Source organism: Rhododendron vialii, chromosome 4a, assembly GCF_030253575.1.
Source record: "Rhododendron vialii isolate Sample 1 chromosome 4a, ASM3025357v1".
Lineage (NCBI taxonomy): Eukaryota > Viridiplantae > Streptophyta > Magnoliopsida > Ericales > Ericaceae > Rhododendron > Rhododendron vialii.
The window spans coordinates 18248957-18262623 of NC_080560.1; the positions used below are offsets into that span (position 1 = coordinate 18248957).

The window sequence follows — 13667 nt, forward strand, 5'->3', positions numbered from 1 at the left end:
ATGATGGGTATTACAACGTACCCGTAAGGAGTTTCGATCAGACACACGGCGGCGTAGGCAACTGCAGCCTCGTGTAGGTTCTTGTCACGACCCAGTGTCGAATTTCCCCGGCGAAGAAAGCCCCGGAAAGTCCTGTTGACAAACCCATCTCTCTCTCTCTCTCTCTTACTGTTTACAGAGGATAGGTAGTTTTCGTTTCAAATTAGGGAAAGTTTTCTGCGGAATCGAGAGGTTTGGTGGAGTCTTTGTTTGAATTGAAATTTGGGGGTGAAATTAGGGTTTTATGCATTTCGGTTTGGTCTAAGAAATTAGGGTATTGATGGTTGGTTTCCGTCGCTGATTAGATTATACTCAGAGGACGAAATTCGGAATGCCGAACGTTTGCGGCACAAGGCGGCGGGGAAGGGTATTAGCTTCGATCAGATACACGACGGTGTAGGCAACTGCGGCCTCGACGGAGTGTCGTATTTCGACGTTGAAGAAAGCCCAGGAAAGTCCTGTTGACAAACCCATCTCTCTCTCTCTCTCTCTCTCTCTCTCTCTCTCTCTATATATATATATATATATATATATATATATATATGTTGGTTGAGTTAGTGGATTTGATTTCGAGGACTTTTTATATTTGATTTATGCATTATTTTTAATGTGTAGTGTTCTCTTTACAATTTTCAATGCAAGATTACTCTGTGTGTGTGTGTAAGTTTTCCTTCTGACCTCAATATTTTTTGGGCCTGTAGGTGGAGGTCATTGCTTTATCTAGCTACGAAGAGAAGGAAGAGCAGTTTCCATTATTATAACTTATGATTTTCACTTATCCAGCAGCACTATTGAGCATGTTTCTCTAAGTTGTTGATAAATCATCGCTAGATTTGCACTCGATGCATATATTCTTCAATCAATGCCCCCATCTTGTTCAGCTCTGTGGTGTGAAAACCTCTAGATTTCAGCATATTTTGATACCTTGTGCGCAGTCTCGGTCTCTCACATTATTTATGTAAATTTAAGTCCTAAAATTCCTTTGGATTCCCAAACAAATTTAACATAGGTAGAAGGAGAAAGGCCAAACCTGCAATTTAGCATCTATTAGTTATGCCAGTTGAAATTTTAGAGGGTAAATTTGTGAATTTTTAAACTGAGGAAATCTATGTCCAGTAGAAGTTAAATCCAACCTATGCTTACAGATCTGGATATCCAATTATGTAGTGGAGGGTGTCTGTTTGTAGTACTGTGGTTGTTACTTCTGATTTTATGGGGGATTCACAGGCTTGTAGCCTTTTGTGTCCTCTTATACAGGTTGCTCATCTGAGGCAGCGTTTTTTCCATTCTATTGCTCCAGGAGGGCTTGCTGGGGATAGAAGAGGTGTTGTCCTTAGCTCAGGGTTTTCTTTAAGTGGTCAGCAGTTATGGAAAGTTATAAAAGAAAATAGGGACCTAGACCTTTCTGCTCACAAGGTTACACATTAATCTTGCAGTTCAATTGATAGATAGCATTGGTTTGCACAACAGAGTCCTTACTATTGTCTTGTATTATTAATTTCTCACTTTTGGATAGTTAGGTCATGGTTGCCACTGTCCGGTGTGAAGAGATTGCCAGTGATAAGCTAAGACGCTTGAGCTCTGATGAGGTATTTGTGCATCTATCTGCTGTTTGGGTTGCTTTCTGTAATAAATGAGAATTCATTCATTATGCATTTCTTATTTATTTGTTCCAAAGAGCGTTGGTTGGCATTGGAGGATGCCGTTCAATCTGGTCCAGTACCTGGTTTTGGGAATAAGCTTCGTTCAATCTTAGATACCTATCTTTTTGAGTAAGTTTGAAGTCGCAAATGACTAACTCTGAACTAAGTGAGCTTGAGTTTTAAAGGCCAATGGAGTGTAACTGAAGCTTATATCCAGCAAGTCTTGTCCATAATGACATGCTGTTTTTGTTTATCTGAGCCATAAAAACATACTTGATCTTTCAAAGGTAAGCGAAATAAGTAACAGCAGCACACTAGCTTATAGGAAACATGGAAAAAATTGTAACAATGACTTCTCTTATTTCTTCACCCTTCCATCAAAGCCATAATGTTCTTCATTTACTCTCTTTTTTCTTATTTTGTAGATATGATATGGAGGCTTTCTGCTTTGATGAACTTGTGAGAAAGGCAAAGAGACAACAGTTAGAGTCAAAAGCATTGCAGGTAGAAACATATTTTTGTTCATTGATGAGCTAGAATCACATTTTGTCATTTACATGCCTTCATGATGGCTGTTATTCGGGGAAATACATGTGAAACATATATTTTCGTGTTTATGCCCTCTTGTTGCAAGGATTGTATTAGAATACAAATTGTGGAAGATGCTGATAAGCTTGTCTCATGCTTAGTAAATAAGGTTACACTGTTCCAAGATGTTGATAAGCTTGTCTCATGCTTAGACCTCTGCTGGTTCATATTTTGGATTGCCAAAAATCTCTTTAACTTCAAAAAGATATGTGGCAGCTAGCCGAGATATTTGACTCAAGTCTCACAAGAGCCTCTTCAAGGTATTGTGAACATGTTCTCAATGTAGTACTGCAGGTAATTTATCGTCAACGTCTCCCTATTCTACTTGATGTTGATCGTCATTTGATTGCAAAATGCAGTAACAAAAAAAGAAGTTTTTGCATTGAGATTCTCATGTAACTTACCCAAAAAAATAAATGAAAGTTGTCTCATAAGGGAAAAATACCCATGTATATGGTTCAAATGAGAAAACTAAATTGTTCTTTACACAATGCACCGTTAATGGCGTATTATGGGTTGGGGGGGTGGGGGGCGGGGTGGGGGTTGGACTTGGGAAGACTTGGATTGCTAATTTCTTTATCGTGGTTTAGCATTACCCTTATGGTGCAGAGTAGTTGTTATGAGTATTTGTTGAGAACTGAGGGTGAACTCTTTGGCAATTTGTGGTATGGTCAGTTCTGCAAGCACTTTTGCTTCATCAGAATGTGACAATTTCCGAGGTGAGGAGTGACGATATTGCTAGCATTGTAATAAAATTTGCTACATTGCTTCTTTTTGGTTATAGGTTCTACTCCATTCAAAGTGGGCTGCCATTATTTTTACTGTCAGTTTATAGTCATCCAAGAACTGTTATGCACAAGTAAAACGGTGCCAAGGTGAATCACTATTTAGCCCTTTTTCAGTATTTAAAAATGACTCCTAGATTGGCACTTACTTTAAATGGTTCTTCTTCTTCAATTGTATTTAAGGAAGTGTAAATAGAACAAAATCCAATGAGACTAAGTATTGAATTTGCTTTTTTATCCCACGCTTTGTATATTTTTCTTCAACCAATTTTCTTTCTACACTCAGGTTAGTTCCTAGATCGCCAACAGGCCCAACACAGTACGTGTCTGCGCGACATGTTCATATACTTCAGTACTTGACAACTTTCATAGTCTCAAGCAGTCGTACTGTACATACTTAGTAGTGGACCAATCACATTGGACTAACAAGTCAGCTTAATTAAATTTTCGGATTGTGTGTGAGATAAATAAAAGCCACAAAAGATTATCATTTATCACACCACTTGTCTAGGAGTCTTTTCAAAAGGTAATCCACTTAAAAGGCATTTAACTTGAACAAGAAGGGTGTCCTCCATAGCAGTGCCTGATTAACCACGGTATCATGTTACCGTTTTCTTGAACTAATTGAGCACTGCAAGGGGAAGAATGCTAAGCATATTGTGGTGAAATAGGCTTTACCATGTATAGCACTTTTTGCATGAAAGAAATAGCAGATTTTCCAGCTGCAGAGCCTAGATACTGAGGGGGCTCTAGCAAGGATTGATAGAAATTGAAGGGACATATTAGCTTGTACATATGCCCTGTTATCAGAGGAAATTAGGAAAATATAAGCATCGGAGACACTTGGGATTGCACACAAGATTCATTTGTAGTAGTTAAAATTGTTGGTGGTTTAGAGATTTGGTCTGCCTTGTTTGGTGTTTTGCTGTTTCTCTTTAGTAGGCTTAGTTTTGTTTGGAGCTTGCTCCCATGTTGTATCGTTTAGGCCTCAAGTATATAGCCCTGGCCTTTTTTCTTGGTATTTTTTCTCAATAGGATTAAACACATTGAACAAAAAAAAAAAAAATTTGACATTTCTACACTTGATTCTTTGGTGGCTCCTCGTAGTCAAAGGGTTTCCTCATAGCACTAAGCCATTCAAGAAGCTTGTCTAGTTGATGAACTATGGGACTCGGGCAAATCGCTATGCGTGTGGTTGGAATCTAAGTAGAATTTTGCTGGCCAAACTTCCTCACGTAAGTCAAATGGGTTCTCATAAAACTCATCACTTGAAAACCCATGGTTTGAGCCACCGTGCTCGTTATAAGTTTCTTGGCATTCAAGTAGCATGGTAAGTTTCTCTATTTGTTTTTGAGGCATTATAAGTTCATTATCTGTTTTATCTCTCAGAAATGCAATTATATGGTTATCATGCCTTCCTGCACCTCTTCCGGCCACCACAGAAAGGAAGAAGAGCACTTCATAACTCTTGGTAGCTTAGCACTTGGTGAGGTAGCTAGGCTAGAAGTATCATGTTGGGGAAGATATTTCGTGATCCCGCGACATTGCCCCAAAATCCCTCAAGAACCACCCATTTATTTAAGTGGGTCTTGCAGCACACGTGGAGGCCTTTGGTGCAGCTAGTCACTTCCACACTGTGTATAGGAGGACCGACCTACCAGACTTGAGGTGGCTGAGAACTGTATGTCAAAGGACCAATATCCTATATTCACGCTAGACTTTTGTTGCATTAATCTGTTCATTGACCCTTAGTAAATATTTGTGGCTTTCTTCCTCCAAATCTATTCTTGTTTATTAAAAATTGCCCCACATTGTAGATAATGGTCACTCTTAGGTATCTCATGGTTGTGAAGTTTTATTTATCTTTATACCTGTGTTCTGTGAACATAGTTTGACTTCTCTTTACTTATAGTTTGTCTAAAATCACTCATTATTTTTTTCTTTCATGCTAATTAACCTAAAATCTTTAGATTATAAATCATCTCTGAATGTTTATATCCTATTGTTTTATAAACTAAGTTAACGTTGTTGTCAGCAAATAGTATGGACCACATGATATTCTTTTTCAATCAACCCATATATGATGGTTTTCCTTTAAATGTTCTTGGGTGGAGAAACTTTTTATTTTTATTTTTAGATTTTGTCAGCGTGAATGCCTCTAATGGACTTATGAGATGTTGCAGAGTAGATTTCCCTCTTCTTCTTTTGCTTCTTCTATTTTTTTGGTTCCTTTTTGGTAAGTGGCTGGTTCATGTTGGACACTAGATTTAGAATTTTACAGTGAGGAATTAATGTTGAAACTGAACCTCATCGTAAGCCAATGGTCTTTTGGAATGCACTGGTTTTTCCCCATGTTCCCTTACCTCTCTTCAGTCGTATCTCTATACATGTCCTCCCTTTTCCTCTCTCCCCATTCTCTCTAGGAGCCTTATGTAAAGTTGAGTGGAAAATTGACTAGATCTACCATATTTTCTTGATGTATGTAATCTATGGTTACTTGTACTGCATTTGATTTGGGTAGGATGAAGAACGTGTCAAGATTTGGAGCATTATTTGTGGCTGTTGCATGAAGAACACACCCTGATTTGTACTGTGACCTTTTATTCAAACAACACATGTATTCTTGATGTTTGCATCTCTTTGTTTTCCTATGCTTGTGTATGCGATGGAAAATACTATAGGTCTATGAAATCTTGATCTTTTCCTGTAATGTTGTTTGTCTTTATTATGTCTAGTTGAGGAAGTATGCTTTAGTATGCTAATATTGGAGACAGCTTTTGTTTCTTTCCAAGTACCTCAGATTTTTTAAAAACATAATGGGCCTCCTGTTGTAGGATGATTATGATCAGTGCTCTGAAGTGGGTGGATGAGGTGATTCCTGATGCACCCTATGCTATAACTGAAGAATTCATGAAGAAGCTATTTGATGAGTACAACATAGATTATATAATTCACGGGGACGACCCATGTCTTCTGCCTGATGGCACTGATGCTTATGCCCTTGCTAAGAAGGCTTGCCGATATAAGCAGATCAAGTGCATCGATGGTGTTTCAAGCACTGACATCGTTGGTAAATAATTTCACGCCTGCTACTATTGCTGTCTACTTTGTAGTGATTAGTCCACGTGTTTCTTCCTTTTTTGCATTTTTCATTTTCTTCTGCGCTCGTGTGACGCCACCCCCAGCCTCACATTCCCATTCTTCTGAGATACAGTTATTAGCAGCTGTTATAGCAAACTGAGAAGATCATTTGCATTTTCGTCATTTGGTGGACGTAAGTTGTTTGGTGATGTTGCTAACAGGTTGTATGCTTCTCTGTGTGAGGGAGAGGCCCTCTAGTGAAAGCCAGAATCATTCATTGCTGCAAAGACAATTCAGTCATGGTCACAGCCAAAAATCTGAAGATGGTGGGTCTGGGATTGGAACATGTATTTCTCATTTTCTACCTACATCTCGCAGAATTGTGCAATTCTCCAATGGGACGGTACCTATCAGCTACACATTCCATGCATTGTTTAGGCACACTGTCTCATCTATCAAAGTTCCTTTCTCTCCCAAATTTTGTGTCCGCACTTTGCGGTTTTTAGTTCTTCAGTTTGTGAATTTAGAGTTCACCTCTTTTCCTTTTTGGTTGACTTTCTTTCTTTTTCCTTGGAAGCCTTTTCTTATTTCTATCTCGTTGTTCTTTTTGTTTTCCTGATTAGGTGGGGTGGGTAGGGTTTTTCGAGAGCCTTTTAAATTAGGCACTAGAGTGACTATATTTTTCCAAATTTCATGGTGACCAAACGGCATAGAAGAGGGGGTAAGGACTTTCCATTGTTTAATTGCAATCAACTGTGCTACCAGTTATCCAACAAAAGTACTAGTTGGCATCATTGGATTCTAGGGATTCCTAATCTGCTGCATTGTATGTATCGTAGGAAGCAATAGACACCCTGAAACCTCAGCTCCTAGAGAGGTCTTACTGGAGGAAGAGTTTCAGTTCACCTGTCCCGCTTAAGCCTTTTCATTGAGTGGATTATGTTGCCAAAGGAATCCTTACATAGAACTGATTATTGAAGTACTTGCACGTCTTTGTCTGGTTATGGAGGAGAGTCAGGCCACACATGAAGGGGTGTGCAGAGAATATAAAGATTCAAGTTACTGCTCCCTCTAATGGCTTAACCTATTCGATAATACTGGGAAAAAACTTAGGTTACCTTATTGTATTTTGTTCTCTTTCTCCTTCTCTTATTGCTTTAATTCTTTCATGTCCTGTTTCAAATTTCCTTCTTATCATGAGAAATCTTATCTTATATTACTTTTTGTGGTTTGGATATAGGGGCCTGGATCGGCTGCTCGTATAGTTTATATAGACGGGGCGTTTGATCTTTTTCATGCTGGCCACGTGGAGGCAGGTGGTATTCATGTTTGCTGTATATACTCGGATGAATGGCTGATCATGAAATTTTTGGTGTACAGATATGTTAAACAGTCCTTTTGTGCGTGTAATCTGTAATATGTTAAGTGAATGGTTGTAGTATTAAGAGGCTACTGACTGCAGAACTCCAATCAGATTGTGGTACTCACCAAACCTCGATTCTCAGCTATCTTTTTGAACTAGATGCATTCTTTTCTCTCCCTCCTACATGGGTTTTTTGTGTGTGTTTTTTTTTTGTTATGTCTGTAAGTTCAAAGTCCTAGTTGGCTATGTTACATGCATTTGAGAGCAGGTGAGCACTGCAGGTGTATATCTAGGGTTGAACATATCAAACTCCAAATTTTTAGATATTCGGACTTGGCAAAAATGGATCCCAGAACTATGGGTATGAGGTAGAATTTAGTGATGATGTCCCATCCCGTAGTACACATGCAGTGACATTACAATATTCTTGGAATATTGATATCCAAACTATGGAGTATCATGTTTTGGTTCGCATCCTGAAATAAAAGCAATGGTTAGAAGGGCTTATTTTTTCGGATGATAGATGGGCTTTACTAAAATACTATAGGTGCCCCAATCAAAATAATGGAAAAGTTTCAAGTATGTGTTTCGAAACTAAAAGGACCAGATGCACATTCTGTATCCGTACCGGTAGGCGTACCTGAGTCTGTGGACGCATGTACTTTGAAAAAACTGTCATATGATATAATTCCAAGAGTCAATTTTCTTGCTAATTTTGGTCATCTGCAACGTTAAATATTCTCTTATGTCATGCTATTGCTTTGTTATTTTCTACAGATATTGAGGCTTGCTCGGGGGCTTGGAGATTTTCTACTTGTTGGGATTCATTGACCAAACTGTCAGGTAAAAAATCCACCTGTGTGTGTGTGTGTTCCATCTTTATATGAATATTTTGGAATCGCAATGACCACCGTGCTAAGTGGCTAATGTCAGGGATCATGAATTTTACTTTCTACCGTCCACTCATATGATTTTCAACACATGGGGCTAAGTTTCGCTCGAATGGTTTTTTATTTGCAGAGATTGTGTGTGGAGAATTTTGCTGAGAATATGTAGACTTTTGAATTGCAGTGTGCTCCATTTATTTATCTTCACAATTCGACACAATCTAATGCAGAAAAAAAGAGAGAGCTCTTGCCTCAGTTACCTGGACTATCATTTTTGTTTCCAAACTGTTCAAAATTGCAATTCTATTTTCTTGTTTTATGAGAACCTTAAGAGAATAATAGTGCCCTTTTGGGTTTTTGTCTTTGTGTTTTTTTTTTCCTGTGGGTTTGGGGTTGGGAATGAGGAATTGTTGGTATTTTAGAATATAGCAGTGTATGTTATCAGCTCCAGCAACGTCAAAACATGTATGTATGTCACTCCTCTCTCACTCTCTATTGCTGCCATTTCGCTAACTGTAATTTATTACTCTTCATACACAGGCATTTTTGCTCTCTGAAGAATTGATTGCTGAAAATGGTGAAGTTTAAGCGCAGTTTCCCTTTCTCCTGTATTTATATTTTTGTATAGGTACATACAGTCGGTGTGTGGATATGATGGTGGTTTCTTTTGGTTGTAGGAAAGAAGTGGGTGATCGGAAAGATTCTGGAAAGTTTGTTGTTAATGTTGACATCATCGAGTATGCTCTGATCTCCAATTTGTGTTCCAAGTTTCCAACTATTAAAATTCTGGTATGTTGGAATTTCAATTTCCTTTCAATTGTATGATGCTTAATTTACTTGCCGTGATTCAAGACCGCCAAAGGTAAATTTTTTAGTTATTTTGCCATGATTTTGTCTGAATAAGTTGTGATTGGGGTGGCTTTGGTGTGTGGCCTTTGTGGATTGGTGGTTTTTGTTGTAGTCATTTGTTTTCATAGTTTGGTTTTAGGGTCTAGTGGTCTTTGTCTTTTGGACGGCACTTATATTGCTAGGTTGGGTTCTCTATTGTTCTGTTGGGTTTACGGGTTATTTCATAATACAAAAGCAAAAGGGAAAAAGAGAGAGAAGAGTGTGATTGTGTTTTGTGAGTTTTCTTTGTGCTCAACATTTATGCTTTTCTTGTTGAATTTGTGATTGTGCACAGTTTCTTGAATGAGTGCAGCTATGTAACTTTTGCTTCTTTATATTATATTTTTTGTGCTGTCTTTTGATTCTCTGGATCACAAGGTTCTCTAATAGCCTAGATTGTCAGATCTTTTGACATTAATTTTTATCATGTCCATTGTCCGAGTACTAACCAAAAATGGGTCATCATATGTGTGTGATTATTTCCTTGGTCTTAGCTTCAAATTCTTCATTCCGTACATTTTTTTCCCTGCTAAGTTTTTGGGATCAATTTGATTTGAAATAGCATGTCTTGATAATTTCCTTTCCACTGGTTGACTTTGTAAGTCATTCACCAAGTTTTAAAGTAAGGAAAAAGGAATAGGATGATGGGGAGTGTCATCTTCTCTCCCTCTGCTCTTGAAAGGTGATAATAAGTTAATAACTGTATTATTTTCCACTGAGAAATTTTTTGCTTTTGCCAAACTCTGGAGCGTTCGAGTGCATTTGGCTTAGTAATATGTTGTAATGGACATTTGATTTGTTGGATTAACTTTAAATAAGTTTTTGGAGTTCTAAATTTCTTGAAGTCCTAAGTGGAGGAACCTTATGTCGAAGAAATAATTTGGTACATGGTATGAAGTATAAACGTCAGTTTGAAGGTAGAGCTGACTACATGGATTGAAATCTATTTGTACTGCAATGAAACTTCGGCTGACGTCTAATGGGGAACCAATTAAGAATATGACGACATTGCATTTGCAAAGAGAGTAGTTGTTGGTAGAGTTTTCTTTAAAAGATTTGATGTCATCCATATGTGCCATTTTTTGGTTTGCTTCTATATGAGACTTCCAACTATAGAACCGGTGGGGTAATTTTGCAATTTTCTCTCCCATGTTTCCTCTCCTTCGATAGAGCTAACCGCGTTCCTCTTCTCTTCTATTGCATTTGCAGGTTTGAAAGCAATGTGTCACATCAATTGATAGGATTGGCAGCATGGTATGATTTCAATAATTTATGTTATCTTGCTACATTATAAACTTTGTTTTTTTTTGTTTTTGTTCAAATTGTGAAACAAGATAAAGACTTTTGTTCTTTAAATCTTTCCTGATTTTTTGATTCGCTGACTAATGTTACAGTTAAAAAGAATGGGTGGTGCATGGCATGCCAATTTTCCAATTTCGAACACATTTGCCCCTCAATTGTTGGGGCTCTCTTCTCAACTGGCTGTCCTTAATTGTCATTTTGCTTCTTCTGCTGGGTTCTCATCTCAACCGTACATGGGTTCTCATCTCAGCCGTATATTTTCCTCTTGGTTCTCGACTTCTTGTATAGCCACATACTAGGCGTTGGAGAAAGCGATATGCCTCTCTCTGAAGATACGATAGTCAATCAATCTCAACTAATCAATCTAATCAATATCAACTCTCTAGAAGAGTCGAATAGTTAAAGCCCCTTTCGATAGGTATTTATATATACACATCTGTATGCATATATGTATGAGTTTATTTGAGGAGAGAGAAAGAGAGAGAACGGGGTTTGGATCATTTCGAACCCTTTTTGCTTGGCTTTCGATTTCTTGTTCATGACATTTCTCTCTCTCCGTCGTTAGAAACAGCAAGCGGGACCATGAACCCATTAACAACTGTTGTGCAAAGAAACTTTGATGATTGATTTTGCAGGGTTAAAATCAGGTTCTGAGGACTGACCCGTTTATTGGCTGGTGGGGCAACTCTTTGCAGCCATGACCGAGTCAAGGTCCTTGGCTTGATTCAAGTAGATTTCAGACTCACCCCTATATTTCATACACCCACATGCACATATGAATCCGCCAATCTGTTAGCTTATGGATGTGTTATTTATTTATTATTTTTTTGGAGTTTCAACGAAGCCCTATACACATTGATACTCTTATATTTTTGGGCTGTTTTTTCTATTGTGGTTTTGTTTGAATTCTTTTTGGGCTCTGATTTTCTATCTATTGGGATCTATTCCTCTGTCTTATATTGGGTTTTTTGGCCTGTTTAGTACTTTTTTTTTGATTGACGGCCTGTGATATTGTTGCGGTGACAACTACATGATTCCTGATTATTTTCTGGTTTCTTTGTTTTTGTGGGGCTGTTTTGTTGTGTTTGGTAGGTGGAGCTCTAGCAATAGGTAAGGCGTTTTTAATGATCTGAGGGAAGGGAGTTCTTCTTTGTAATCATCACTCTCCCTGTGGTTGTGCTGTAACTCAACAGGAATTTGAGTTTGTTTGGATCTTGGATCAGTTAGTGATCCTCAAATTTCATTTTATAGCTGCAGATTTGAATTCTTCACATTTGAGTGAGATAGATATGCTTGCAATCAGATTCATTTCACTTGCATTCTGGTTTCCATTGCATTGCTTAAAGTGATCCCACTCTACCATAATGGCAAGCATAAAAATTTATTTCTTAAAGTATTCACCGACTTTGATGGTTAAGCTTGTGTTGGAATTTAGCATTTAAGTTAACCTTCAATTTGATAACAGCCCTACCTGAAACTCCTAGTGTTGATTCCGATTCTCTGGACAAATTTTCCCCCCAGTTTGGGTCCTTGGGAAGATGACTTCAGATATCAAAATAATTTATGAGGTTTTTCTATTATCTTGAATGGTTTTATTCACCTTTGATCTTGTGAAACTGTCCTCACTTGACTCTTTCGTTCTAACTTCTACCATTGGGCTTTAACTCAGCATTATGATGCTGATATGATAGAATGTCATTCCTTTGATCAATAATTGGAGTACTATAGAGACGTGCTCATAGGAAATTGTTAAGGTGATAAAGTTATTTCCACCAATCTAGGTCTACGGTCTTTTAATTCTCATATGCACACTTGTTGGAAGCTGAATGAGTTTAAGTTGAAAGCAATGTATTTGGCTTCACTTTTCTGTTATGTTGTGCTTCTTTCATTTGAATATCTTTGATGTAGGTATGGCTCAGTAAAAATATTTTTGAAGTACAATATTTTTTCCCCTACGATCTGTATGTGCATGTAAATTCCTGATGTATTTATGCATGTGTCAGGTACTCTACTGCATTTTTTTTTATAGGCCTCTACTGCAATTGATATGATTGATTTGGCTTGGGCCTTGGGATTGCTTGAGGACCCATGTAGATATGAGCCTCAATCTTTCTATCATGCACTCACATGCACCGTTGCACGTATGAATCCCTTTAGGGCCTGTTCGGTTTGGTATTTGGATTTTGGATTTGTAGGTAATGAGTGTAGAGAGAAATAGAGTAATGATTGGAGAGAGATAGAAAAATGAGAGTAATGATTGAAGAGAAATATGATAATGATTAGAATCCAAAATCCAAAACCCTTAATCGAACAAGGTCTTAGCCTTTTATTTACAGATGTTCTGCTGCTTTTTTTTAATTATTATTATTGTTTTTAATGAACATGTATATACATTTGGTGATACTCCTTTTTAGTGGTTGTTCGTTGATTTTTCTTTTTTTGGTTGGCTCTGATTTTCTATTGGGTTATATTGCTTTGATTTTGGCATGATTCTTTGTGAAGCTTACATATAAGATGGATTTCAGAGGTGTCCACTGGGTCACAAGGGTGGTCATAGGTAGGGCATTTGGTAACACATCAAAGATTGCTCAAAGAAAATCAGTGCTCTAAGACTCATGCTTTTAAAACTTGAGTCTTAATATTAGAACCATCACCTTTGATAGTGCTTATTCTTTTTCTTTTGTAGAGTCCTTTCTTCTTCTTTTTTCCAATTTCTTGGTTTCTAGCTCAATCTTTATTGCTTTGGGGATTCAAATTGAAAAAAAATATGACTTGTCCCATGAAATTCAGCTCTGGGATATGTAGTTTTGAGGTAGGAAAAAGGGTATTTGTCCTTGGTCATGTATTCTTTTGTAGGCTTTTCTTGGACAAGCAGCTCCCAGCACAACAGTTTTTGTGCCACAACACCTAACATCTGGCCAAGGGTGCGAGCCTGACGTGGACAAGCCACAGATCCTCACGGTCACGGCATAGTCGAAAGGGTGAGTTGAGTTGAGTTTTATAAGAAAATTCTCACAAAGAAATTTAATTTATGATTTGTATTGGTGTATTCTTGTTGAATGATGAATGTGATGGTGGGCTATTTGACTGA

General features: G+C 37.8%; 2 protein-coding genes across 3 annotated transcripts in view; both read left to right on the forward strand.

Annotated features, from left to right (window-relative positions):
* Positions 1–970: 970 nt before the first annotated feature.
* Positions 971–6494, forward strand: LOC131324476 (protein ROOT HAIR DEFECTIVE 3 homolog 2-like). Of its 2 annotated transcripts, XM_058356450.1 has the most exons (8): positions 971–1455; positions 1560–1628; positions 1720–1811; positions 2108–2186; positions 2317–2379; positions 2487–2564; positions 5890–6125; positions 6280–6494. In XM_058356450.1, exons 1-7 carry the CDS (start codon positions 1252–1254, stop codon positions 5923–5925), a joined length of 621 nt encoding a protein of 206 aa, XP_058212433.1. In that variant the 5' UTR covers positions 971–1251; the 3' UTR covers positions 5926–6125; positions 6280–6494. The 2 variants fall into 2 exon arrangements, with proteins under 2 accessions (XP_058212433.1, XP_058212435.1); XM_058356452.1 differs by lacking the exon at positions 2317–2379.
* Positions 6495–10676: 4182 nt separating this feature from the next.
* Positions 10677–13667, forward strand: part of LOC131324478 (vacuolar sorting protein 18-like) — a 40886-nt gene continuing 37895 nt past the window's right edge. The window contains exon 1 of the mRNA XM_058356453.1: positions 10677–13557. The gene's annotated coding sequence lies outside the window, so the exon portion shown is untranslated. The remainder of the gene's footprint in view (positions 13558–13667) is intronic.

Bases quoted from the DNA above. Each gene is read 5' to 3' on its own strand.
- LOC131324476 (XM_058356450.1), top strand. From the start codon at position 1,252: ATGGGGGATTCACAGGCTTGTAGCCTTTTGTGTCCTCTTATACAGGTT. The intron at 1,456-1,559 runs GTTACACATTAA...TTGGATAGTTAG, and splicing joins TAGACCTTTCTGCTCACAAG to GTCATGGTTGCCACTGTCCG. The intron at 2,187-2,316 runs GTAGAAACATAT...TCTTGTTGCAAG, and splicing joins TAGAGTCAAAAGCATTGCAG to GATTGTATTAGAATACAAAT.